This window comes from Mirounga angustirostris, unplaced genomic scaffold (genome assembly GCF_029215605.1).
Source record: "Mirounga angustirostris isolate CCGP_5_RB_7025 unplaced genomic scaffold, mMirAng1.0.hap1 SCAF_12, whole genome shotgun sequence".
Classification (NCBI taxonomy): Eukaryota; Metazoa; Chordata; class Mammalia; order Carnivora; family Phocidae; genus Mirounga; species Mirounga angustirostris.
This window is the reverse complement of record NW_026991720.1, coordinates 82,296,340-82,308,933: the sequence shown is the minus strand read 5'-3', so window position 1 is coordinate 82,308,933 and position 12,594 is coordinate 82,296,340. Positions and strand designations below refer to the sequence as shown.

The following is a 12,594-nucleotide window of genomic DNA, read 5'->3' as shown; positions in this document are numbered from 1 at the left end:
ATCTTCTCATGTGCTCCCAGACAAGTTTGTTGGTTCAAGTCATTTTTTTAAATATTCTGCATGTTTTTTCTCTTCTTTTCCAGTTCCTTTTGTCATGGCCACTGTCTGTGAAGCTACTGGAGGGAAACGGAGGATTGCCACTGGTGCAATGCCCATCAGGAGAAGGTGAATGTCCATACCCAAAGCCCTGTGTCTAGAAATTTTAGTCCATGAGTGCACAGGTGCCTGAGAGGTGGTATGTTCCATTCAGAGATGATAGCTTCTACATTATCTCTGCCCCACAATGTAACTTGCACACCCAAAGAGTGCAACTTGTCCTATAAAGTCTCTCAGTAATAATTCAACAGGCTTTTCTTTTTCAACCTTTGCCTAGAATCCCACTTCTCTAGTAGAAATGGTTTTGATTTGGGCTTTTCTAGCTCTAGCTAAAGAGAGGTATAGATGCCATGCTAGCCCTTCTGTTTTTCTAATTTTTTTTAGTCTCTCCCCAAACCAAACTCTTTCCTTCTCACTTAGAAAGCAAAAACCTCAATGTAGGCAATGGAAAAGTGTCCACATGCCATGTCTGTTCTCACCTGTGTGAGCCAAAGATACGCCCTGCCCTTCTGATTTCTTTCTCCCTCCCTTTGTGTGTGTATATATGTCAGGTCGTCCTGACTCTGTCTTCTCTGGTTCCTCCTTATCCCTACACTAATCCATCAACACACCAAGCCAACACATCTTGGATACACTCCCTTTTCCCACTTTTACTTGTTTGTCATATGGCAAGATAAGTAGGGACAAGGTTGGAAGCCAGAAGGAGTTTCTGAATTTTAATCTCAGTTCTGATACTGATCCCATCTGACTTCTGAATGATATAGAATCTCAAGGGTGGAAGGGATCTTTAAGGTTTATCTATTTCTAGATCTTTCCCAAAATGCAATCATCCAGTCTAGATGTTTATATCTTAATCAAGAATGAGCAAGCTTCTAAGGCTGCCTATTCCCTTTGGGGGAATTATACACCATTTTTCTTCACATCAAAGTAAAATTTGTTTGGTGTACCTTTCTTCCAATACTTCTAAATGTATCACCTTAAAGTCCGACAGTTTTGAGTTATGACACAGTTTTGAGATACTTTAAGACCTAGATGCCCTCAGATGAATGTGTCGCAATTGGTCTTAACATGTCTCTAACTTTTTTTAGAACTTAATTCTAGTATAGTTAGCATACAGTGTTATATTAGTTTTGGATGTACAATTAACTCTCTCAACATATGATGCTTGTTAGTACTCAGCAGTAAAAAGAAATGAAGTCCGGATCCATGCTACAACATGGATAAACCTTGAAAACCATACGTGAAGTGAAAAGAAGCCAGTCCCAAGAGACCACATGCTATATGGTTTCTTTTATATAAAATGTCCAGAATGGGCCAATCTACAGAGACAGAAAATACATTAGTGGTTGCTTAGGACTTGGGGTCAGGGATTGAAAAATTGGGGATAATGGCTATGGGTGATGGGGTTTCTTTTTGGGGTGGTGAAAATAATCAATAATTGATTGCCATAATGTTTGTACAACTCTGTGAATATGCTAAAAGCCATTGAATTGTGCACTTTCAATGGATAAATTATATGGTATGTGAATTATATCTCAATATAGTTGTTCAAAAAATATGATGTCCAGAAGGGAAAACAATACTCTGAAGTAGATTGCCTTAACCTCTGTATTTCAGTTTCACTCTATAAAATAGATGAGTTAATAATATCTGCTCCACCTCCTTGACAAGGTTGTTGAATCACACTTTGCAACATCATAATTATGTAAGTTATTAGTTTGAGTGACTCTCACTGCCTCATATGTGGATTACTAACACAATCCATTTACTGGTAACTCATTTGTTTTGTGGGGTAAGAGATCACTATTTCTTTACAACACTTATTACCCAACTCAGGAGAATATAAGGAACACTTAGCACCCATTGCATAAAGTCTTACACTTCACCTTAATATTTAAAGCTTTCTCCAACTTTGTCCCACACTTCCTATCATTCTTCACAGCCAAACTACATTCCAATTATAAAACAATTGCTTTCCCCAACACGTATTTTATGTATTAACCCTTTTAGCTGGTTATTCCTCTCAAACAAAATATACTGTGTTACAGACTTTCTTTCCCCCTCACCCCCAAATTCGTATGTTGAAGCCCTAACTCCAATATGATGGTATTTGGAGGTGGGTCTTTGGGAGGTAATTAGGTTTAGATGAGGTTATAAGTCTGGGACTCTATGATGAGAAATTAGTCCTTATAAGAAGAGAAAGAGATAAGAGCTCTACATGCCAGGGCACAGCAAGGAGGAGACCACCTATAAGTCAGGAAAAGAGTCCTCATGGGAGACCTGAATTGCTGGTGCTTTGTTCCTGGACTTCCCAGCCTCCACAACTGTGAGAAATAAATTCCCGTGGTTTAAGTCACCCATCTGTCCTAGTTTGTTATGGCAGCCCCAGCTGACCAATATATGCCCCTTGAAATCCTTCACTAATCCTGGTTATGGCTTCCTTCTAAAGTTGGGTTGGTTTTTTTTTTTTTTTTTTTTGGTAACTTTCTTCTCTTGGACTCCCCCCCCCCTTACTGATTACTCCATTACTCTGTATCCTCTAAGAAGGTTAGCTTCATATAAAGCTAATTTTCAGTTCTTTTTCACCTATGTACTATATTTTAACTCCTCACCTACTTGACAAGTTTGTCAAATGAGGGAGGTAATGTGGATAGTTTTGTTGTATCTTTTTTTCTCCAAAACATGAATTTTATGGTCACTTCATCTAGTATTAAGTCATGGTTGCTTCCTCTTTTCCTGTGGTTGTTGGCCCTACACTCAATATGGATATTGAGAAAGGCCTCATAGTCAATAATCCAAAATGGCTAATACACAAACACTATGTTGAAAGTTCACTCTGTCAAGTTTAACCTCAGAGTTTCTGATGAGCATCAACATTTAAAGCATCAAGAAATACAAACTGGGTAGAAGGTGATTAAGTATAGTTTAAAGCTTGCTCCTTTTTGTTGTTATGTTACAAAAGCTCATAGGAAAAGTTGAGGCAGTTCTTGAAATTGCATCTCTTTAGCCCAGCAGGTTTGACTATTGTAGGAGGACACGAAAGGGCATGTCCAATAAGAAGGAAACTGCAATCTCCGCTAGCCCACAGGCCTGGCTTCAGTGACCCACTTCTGCCTATAGCATCAGCTCAGCCTTACCTTCATGGAAAACTCAAGCCAGTTTTTTTTTTTTTTTAAAACACTTTTTAGAAAGTAAGACTTCCAGGTGGAAACCAAAGAGCAATTTCCTAATTTTTAATACATTAAAGAGGATGTTTTTCTCTTTGCTACCAGCCCGTCTTCTAATCAATCAACATCCTGCAATGTCAGTAAGGGAAAAGTGTAGTGTAACTGACAGAAGAGACCAGACCTTAAACCTGCGCTCATTCATTCCATTCTGGGTGAAATGCCTCCCAGGGCCCTACCAGCTTATCTCCCGGAGACCAGTTGGCACTAGAAGGATGGAACCATAATATGAATAAACTCCAACTCATTTTATGGGCAAGGAGGCTAACTAAGGCCTGTAAAAGGGAATGTCATGCCTAGTGGCTTATGATTTACTACCGTGGTCATAAATAGGGTTCCAAAATTTGGCGTAGAAGCTTACATGCTGCTCCAGAGGAGGTAGGTTTGGGTGCGAGCAGATTTATTTGTGTAGGTGTGTTTTACTGCTCTTGTCATTATAAAATATACTGTGAATATTTGTCTCACATTTTCTCAAGTTATGAGAAAATCTATCAAAATGTTCTCTGCTTGTGAAAAGAAACGTGAGAATGGATAGAGGGAGGGAAAAGGGCAGAAAGAAAAACCTGAAGGAAGTTAACCTCCTAGCCCCCTCCCAGACTTTCCTGTTCCCCACTGTCCCCATCTCTGCTTTCGCCATGGCTCCATTCCCTTCCCAGCTCCCTCTATTCCCACAACCCTGAAGGCCAGCCGACAGAGGTTTACATTTCGAAAACCCTTGCGTGGCTGCCGGAGCTGGGCATGCTCAAACGCCCAGCACTGGCTTTTTTCAGCTTCCAACTTTGGCAGCTCTCCCACCTGCACCGCGAAGGGGCAAGTCCGCACAGATCCCGCGGTGTGAGTAAGCGGGGAGAAATTAACCCGCTCCCACGGAGGAAGCGAGGTAGGGGAGCGAGCCGGGCAGTTCGGCGTTCCGGGGCCGCTTCCAAGGGGCGCGCGCGGTGGCGCCGGGCCCTCGGGGGCTGCGCGGCGCCGGGGTCGGTGGCCGCGCGGGCGCGCGCGCCCGTCCGAGGCCGTGCTGTCCGAGGGCACGTGCGCGGGAGCGCGCCCGGGGAGGGGTCGTGGAGTGGCGGGCGGGGCGGGCAGGGGCGGGGCCGCGGCGGCGCGCGGACGCCGAGCTCCACCGGGCTTCTTGGGGCTGCGGCGCGGCCACCAGCGGGAGGGCGGCAGCCAGCGTTTCCAGAGCCTGAAAACCTGGGACTTCGGGGGCGCTGAGGGACGCAGGAGCGGAACCCGGCCGCGGGGAAGAGCCGCGCGGTGCAGCTCGCTGCTTTGCAGACAGCGCTCTCCTCGCTCCGTTTAGGAAGTGGGTGGGGGTGTTTCGTGGCCGGCGTCGGGAGGTGTTCGAACGCCCGCGCCCGGAAAGAAAGAATTCACCTGTGTTTGAAGGCAGCGCGTCGGACGTGGAGGGAGCGGCGGCGAGCTCTCGCTCCTGGCACAATGGGCTGTACGCTGAGCGCCGAGGATAAGGCGGCGGTGGAACGGAGTAAGATGATCGACCGGAACCTCCGTGAGGACGGCGAGAAGGCGGCGCGCGAGGTCAAGCTGCTGCTGCTCGGTAAGGGCGGCTAGGCGCGTCCCGAGGGGGGCGCCCTGGGGTCGGGCCGCGGCTTGCTGGGCGCGGCGCCCCGCGGTGGCCGCCACGGGCCCCCGCGTTTGGACCCCAGAGCGGACGTGTCAGAGCCGCCGAGAGCGCGGCTTGTCGCGCCGGGGGATGGTTTCCGGGCGCGAGCGGGGCCGGGGCGGTGCGGAGCCGGGGCGGGTGCTCCTCTCCCTGGTCCCTGCCTCTCTCCTCCCTGGCCGGTGAGAACTCGCCCGCGGTGGGGGGGCGGGGGGGGAGCTTCACTTCACTCACAGGCGTTGGTGTGGACCCCGCGAGGAGCCGAGGAGCGGGTCGCGAGTAAGCCCGGTGTCTCTGAAGTTAGCTCAGCCCTCCGAAGATGAAGGGGGCATTCGCGGCAAGGGAAAAAAAACCAAAAAAACCAAACCACACCACCCCTCCCCCCTTGAAAACCCTTCGTACGCGGTGTCGTGTCGCGGTGGTGCTTTTCCCCTGTCGAGAGTGCCTCGCTTTGTGAAATTAGTGCACCTTTTGTGAGGTTCCGTGGGATCGAAATGTGTCCTTCCTGTTAACTTCCTGTGGCGACTTAGTAAGTGGAAAAGGAGCACTGATTATATTTACCTTGCCCAAGGAAGCAGGCTCTGCTGGATGCTTGATTTTTATTACTGTGGAGACGTGGAAACCATCAAAGTTGGGTAACGTTTGCCCCAGTAGTAGGTAAGGCAGATACTCGAGGGGAGAAACCTATGTGAAAGGTGCGAAAGAGTCACGCGGAAAACAGGATTCTCTCCCAGCTGCCACGGTTTCTGATGAATGAGATGGGCCAGGTACACGGCAGGCTTTTATTTGTTCTTAGTATTGTTCTCCTGGTGGAACGCTGTGTGGAGGTCTTTTCCAGCTTTTTGAAAGGAGAGACCAAAAAAAAAAAAAAAAAAAAAAAGAGGAAGCCAGGATTCTGACTGAAGGATACATTAGGAAAATATTTACAGCATAAGATTGGTAGATCTGTGAGTTAGGGTTTTCTTTTGTTTGCCCCCCACCCCCAACATACACACTCCGTAGCTATTTAGGTAGGTGAAAGATTTCTTAGAATCTTCGTTTGCACTTCCAGCGATTGCTTTTGTTTTAGAACAGTTATGATAAAAGATCTTGCACAAACCTGTTTTCAGTAAGCTTCTGTTTCATTGGTTTAATGACTGCAGGAAAAATGGTGGGGTTTTTTTCTCCATTACTAGTAGGCTTAGAAGCAGCAAACTTGGCATGACTAAAAGTAATAATGATCTGAGTCATTTTGCTAGCAAACTGTGAAATAACTTTGCATTTTAAAGACCCGGGTGGCCTTCTTCACCCTTGCCCCCAACATAAATCTTTCTCAGTAATACTGTTTACCTAAGTTTTTATGTTAATAAGAACATATTTTGCCTGGGTCAGTGTATTTTTAGTGTATTGAGCATAGAAGAGACACACCTTGATATGGAAACATGTAAATGTTTCTCTTCTGATGTGGATGTGCTTGAGATAAAAATGAAACAGAAGGAAGCTTACAAACTTCTTTTCTTGCAGTTTCTGCACTCCTGCTCTGATGTATTCTTTCAGTGAATTTTAGTGTGACTCTAGTTTGAGCCAGCCATCCACCATGTTTAAAGCAATTGAAAAATGCTTTAATTAGATGTCTGTTGGAGAGAGATGGACTAGGATGAAGGTCAGAGGAGTTCGTTTTTGCTTATACTCAGAAGAAATCAGTGTTTCTCAACCTTAGCGCTATTGGCATTTTAGGCAGGGTAATTCTTTGTTGTGCAGGCTGTCTTGTACGTTGTGGGATGTTGAGCATTGTAGGATGTTCTTTGGCCTCTACCCATTAGATGCCAAGGGCAGCCCCCTTAACCTTTGATCCTTGAAAATGTCTCCAGATAGTCCCCAAAATCCCCTGGGGGTAAAAAATTAATCTCTGGTGAGAGCCTAGATTAACAAGTAAGTATAGTTGAATGTATAATGTAGAAAAGTAAAAGTTGCACGTCTACAACCAGCTATAGTGAGAGGAGGAAGGTGTAGCAGAGTCATGATTTTCAGAAGAAATTTTGAGATTTTGTTTTTCTATACCACTAATGATAGAAAGATTTCAGAATGATTTTTAAAATTTTTTAGGTAACTGAATTCCTTCAGTTGTCCTTTCTAGCTTTGGTGTTTTGCTTTTCCCCGCATCTCCTCTCTCTGTAGAAATCCCTTTGTAACCCTGTCTTGTTGGCCCAGCTCTCCCTCCTCTTCCTCCTGATCTTACTCCTACATTACCCTTTTGCCCAGGGTCCCAGCACTCTAGTTCCTATAAACAAAATGTTGGCTTATTTCATAAATCTTATTCTTGGGATGTTTCAAAACATTTTTTTTTTCCTAATTTGTCTTTAGCAGTGAAGTTTTGACCTTTGGTTCTTTTTTGGATGTTTAAAGTCGTATGTGTAACTAGCTCAATGAAACAAAACACAACTGAGGGGCGCCTGGGTGGCTCAGTCGGTTAAGCCATCTGCCTTCGGCTCAGGTCATGATCTCAGGGTCCTGGGATTGAGCCCTGCATCAGGCTCCTTGCTCAGTGGGGAGTCTGCTTCTCCCTCTCCCTCTGCTGTTTCCCCCCACTTGTCTCTCTGGCACGCCGTCTCTCTCTCTCTCACTGTCAAATAAATAAATAAAATCTTAAAAAAAAAACAACTGAATCAACTGGAAATACAAAATGGTTTTCTAGGTAATCTATAACCACTGTCACTTCCATTTATATCAGGTCGTCTTCCTCTTTAATTATTTTATTTTTTTTCATCAAATGAATTTTTTCCATTTAAGGAAAACATCCAAAGTATAGTTAAGATAATATATTAAATAGTTCATTGTATTGCATTTTTTTCTTGAGGCGTGTATGTTTTGTCTTTCAGACACCTGGGTTGAGAGATTCAGATATGAGATGCACATTATTAGAAAAAAATTTGGTACTGGGTGTCTATTATAATTTAAATTTTTTTGAAAATCAGAGATATTTGACTATCCATATTAGGAACAGTGAGTTAGGCCTTAAAAAAGAGAGGACCTAGTCTAATCATTGACCTAAGGGAAATTAGGTCAGGGTTAGAGTGGTTCAAGTCTTTAGGTTTAGTTTCCAGGCACTGGTATGAGAATAAAATCCTAAATAGAAAAACTTATTTTTATAACGAAAGTTTTCTTTCCATTATAAATGGCTAATTGCCTGAGGAGAAAACATTTATTATTGTCATACCGTTGAGGATGTTATGGTTTATCATTTTTTAATAGCTTTAGCTATTTCCTTAGCATTGGCTCAGGATCTTAGATGTCAGGAGTCCCATTTCCTTGAATAAATGGACCTGGTATTTCAACATGGGTTCTGTGCTTCTCCGTCACTCACTTACCTGAGGTTAACAATTACTTTGATAGACACTACAGGTGGTATTAAAGTGTGTTTTGAAAGGGCTGATTTTTCTGTATCTTCTGATTCTCATTCTTAAAATTTGTAGTTTCAAGTTCTCCCATGCCTCTGGCAGCCTAATTCCAGAAGGCTTTCCAGCTTCTGGTCTTTTGCCTCTAGCCTACTCTTCCTATCATGCTAATTCCTTGCTCAGAAACCTTTGTTGACTTCTCCATTGCCTGCGCAATAAGAACTTTCTTCTAGACTCCCTTCCTCCATCCTTATACTCTTCTCCTCAGGTCACCCTCCTCCTCCAGATAGGGACAGTTGGCATATGGCGAAGCATATTGCACTCTTGTTTCTAGTGTTGTTTAGCTGCGGGCCCTGCCTGTTTCTCTGACTAGTGTGGACACTTTAGGGGCAGAATCATTGTAAGTTGTACTTGTATCCATCCCTAACAACCATTTACTTTGTCATATGCTTAAGTAGTTCCTAATTAGGTTAATATCTAGTGTAGAATTAGGACTTAACCTAGAATATAAACCATATACTTTGCCATTTTAAGTATTGATGGGAATAATTATCCAGCCAAACAAAGTAAACCAGAAAGGAATATTAACAGCATGTGATGACCAAAATAAGCACATGGTATCTAAAAGCAAATTGGTTTAAGAATTCTTTTTGATTTTTATGAGAACCTTTCACAGTCCTTTATATTATTTGAGAAATGAGAGAAAAATGACAGCGGATATTCATTGGAGGAAAGTCTGCTATGTTGCAGTTGTTATGTCATTCCTTACATTTTTTTTCTTTTGTACATCTCATTTTGTAATCTTTATTTTTGGCCTCTTTTAACCATAAATAAAGAGCATGAGTCCTGTTAAATTTATCAGTGATAGGAAATCTAATGCCTGTGTTTAGGATTTAGTAGACGTTTGGAAATATAATGCTTGTCTTCTAGGATTTAGTGGGAGATGTTATTTAAACCTGAAAATGATTACTATGATTTTTTAAACAAAAAGTGAGCATCCAACCACAATCTTACTGTTTTTCTTACGTGTGCCTCAGCCTCGGAAAGTTCAAGCTACCATAGATTCCCATGGGAGGACCTGAATGTATTTGTTGCACTTCTGGGTCACGTATTTCCTGGTCACCTGTTCTGGCCTGCAGCTACCCAATGTGTGACTTCCCACAGTGTGACATTGGGGAAGCTCAGATCCCAGATGGCATTTGAGCTGTATGAACTAAGGTCAGCAGCACCTTAGTTCTGCTTAGCCTTCTGTCATAACTTGTTACATACTAATTAAAAATCTTAGCAGAAATAAGGCAAACATCATTTTAAGGTGGATGTTCATTCCGTAAATGTAGTGGCTTTTAAACAATGTAAAATATAATTAACTTTACGTTCCTGGAGGTCGGAAGTCCAAAATGGGGTTCACAAGGCTAGAATCAGGATGTCAGCAGGGCTAATTTTCTTCTAAAGGTCCCAGAGGAGAATCTGTTTCTTTGCCTTTTCCAGCCTCTATCTAGAGGCTACCTGCTTTCATTGGCGCGTGGGATCTTTCTCCATCTTCAGAACCAGCAGTGGCTGGTAGAGTCTTTCTCTTGTAGCATTGCTCTTGTGCTGGTCCTTTCACTTACAAGGACCCTGTGATTACATTGGACCTGGATAATGCAGGATATCTACCTCACCTCAGGAGACTTGTCTTAATCACATCTACACAGTTCTTTTGTCATGTAGGGTGACATGTTCTCAGGTTCCAGGGATTGGGACGTGGGCATCTTTGGGAGCTATTACGCTGCCTCCCACAGTCTGCCCTCTGGCTGCTAAAGATTTATGTAAAATGCATTTACCGAATTCCAGCATCTCCCAGAGTCTCAGCCCATGAAAGCATCAGCACTGTGTCCAAAATCTCATCCAGATCTCATGATCTAACTGACTTTGGGTGAGATTCTGGATATAATCCATCCTGTGACAAAGTTCCTCTCTACCTGTGAAACTTGAGAACATGTCATCTGCTCGTGTAATATAATGGTGGGACAAGCACAGAGTATCCAGTTATAGGTCTTCCTGTTCAGAAAGAAAGTGGAAGAAAAAAAGGAGTCATCCAGTCCCCTGCACTGTCCAAACTACATGAGGTTTCAAGACCTGGGAATAATCCTCTGATCCTGCTCCACCTTCCAGGTGCTGGACTCTGCCCTTCCTTTTTAATGAAAGGTAGCACATGTTTGCCGCTGAGTAATTTTATCACCCGGTTTCTTGCCTGTAGAATTCTTGTGACTTGACAGCATTCTTTCATTTTGGACTCTCTTAATTTATCTTTTTTCCTTTCCTGTTTTACTATAACCAGCAAGCAAGAAAACAGCGTGTACCTTCCAGCAGTTTGCTTGGAAATCTTCTCATCTAAATACCCAAGTATATAGCTTCTACATTTTGTTTTCACATAACCGTAGGACATAATTCACTTAAGCTTTCTGCCAGTAGGTAGCAAGGATCCCCTTTCTGCCAGTTTATAATAACATGTTCCCCCTTTACATCCAAGTCCTCGCCAGCACCACAGTTAAAATCTGTATGTCAGCAGCATGTTCATGGCAATGAAAATATTTTCTGGTATCTCATGTTTTCTCTAATATATGTTCATATAGGTGTTAACATCTGTATTTCTGATAGCGCGTTGGGAGCAATCCAGGCTTTTTGTACCTTGTTCCTCAAAATTTCAGCCTCTGCCCATTGCCTAATTCCAAACCCATTTCCACATTTTTAGTGTTTTTTTTTTGTGGAAGCATCTTTGATATCTCATGTATAACTTTAGAGCATGCAGAATGATTTTAACTTCATTTTCTTCAGTCCTTTGCAACTTATGTGACTATCATGGTAACAGCAAAATCACCAGTTTCTAGTGCTTCATATTGAACCCATGGTATTTCACTCCAGACATAGTGTTAAAGAGTAAGACTTTTATTTTTGTTTGCGTCTGCTTCAGTGAAGTTCTTCCTGACCACCTAAATTTGTCTTCCTTCCTCTCTCTTCCTAATTATACCATTTTGAAATCATCTTGTGCATTTACTTTTTTATTGTCTGTTGTACCTCTTGTTGGGGTTGGTTTCCTCAGAGCATAAATCCAGTCCGACTTGTTTATCATCTAATGGCACAGAGTAGTCCTTCCATAAATGTTGATTAAATGATTGACTAGTTAAATAATTGAACATTAATTTTGACTAATAATCTTTTAAAATGAAAAAGTTGATACATTTTTCTTCTTCCTTGGATAATTTTAATGAGTTTTGGCCCAGTGTATTCTCATTTATTTCTTTTATATCTTGCTGGTTAGCGTAACTAAAACCTACTACATTATTATTCACACTCTTCTAAAAACTGGAGTTAATTTAGGATACCTAATTCTTGTTGCATGATCAGAAAGATATTATGACTCTTGGGAAATTAGGTGTAGAGTGAAATGTGATTTTTATATTTGCGTATTCTGGACAGGTTTTTTTTTTTTTTTTTTGTGGACACTTTTTCAACAGGATTGTTGCATTGGTATTTCACATGTTATTTGAGTGCTTTCTTAAAATGCATGCGGTCATACGACGTGGCATCAAATGTATTCTCACAAGGGCGCCTGGGTGGCTCAGTTGGTTAAGCGACTGCCTTCAGCTCAGGTCATGATCCTGGAGTCCCGGGATCGAGTCCCGCATCAGGCTCCCTGCTCGGCGGGGAGCCTGCTTCTCCCTCTGCTCCTCCCCCCTCTCATGTGCTCTCTCTCTCTCATTCTCTCTCTCTCAAATAAATAAATAAAATCTTTAAAAAAAATGTATTCTCACAATAATATCTTTCACAGCAGGACAATGAGATTGTAACTTTGGCTTTCTGGAGCCAGTAGGGTGCTCAGAAACTGACCAAAGTCTGTTCTTTATGTCTTGTCTGTCCTTATGTGGCAAGAATTATCATTGGTGGCATTTGCAAAGTGCATTGTTTATTTTTGGTTTTGAGTTATGCCTTAGGTTTACCAAATCCTTACGAGAATTTACGATTTACTTAGGGAAATAAAATATATACATAAAAGTAATTCCTCATAACAGCAAATAGGGAAGAAATGGTATAATAATTGATACTAGGGGAGGTGAGCTTCAACATTGGGGGTCTTCATTATTGATCATAGTTGAGGGTGGAGGTCATGGACCTCTCAGAAGTTACTGTGGTTATAAATCTGTCCATTTCCATGCATTTCTGAGCTTATTTTTTGATCCTGCCTGGCTGTAAGATCTGTATTATATAGAAACCTGCAATCTAGAAGAGACTTTGCTATCTA

General features: G+C 42.5%; 1 protein-coding gene across 1 annotated transcript in view; it reads left to right on the top strand.

Moving 5' to 3' along the window:
- The first annotated feature begins 4,066 nt into the window (after positions 1–4,066).
- The window catches only part of GNAI1 (G protein subunit alpha i1), a 91,911-nt gene continuing 83,383 nt past the window's right edge, over positions 4,067–12,594 (top strand). Inside the window, exons 1-2 of the mRNA XM_045864807.3 lie at positions 4,067–4,200; positions 4,707–4,875. Of these exons, the coding sequence (XP_045720763.1) occupies positions 4,758–4,875 (118 nt within the window). The 5' untranslated portion in view covers positions 4,067–4,200; positions 4,707–4,757. The remainder of the gene's footprint in view (positions 4,201–4,706; positions 4,876–12,594) is intronic.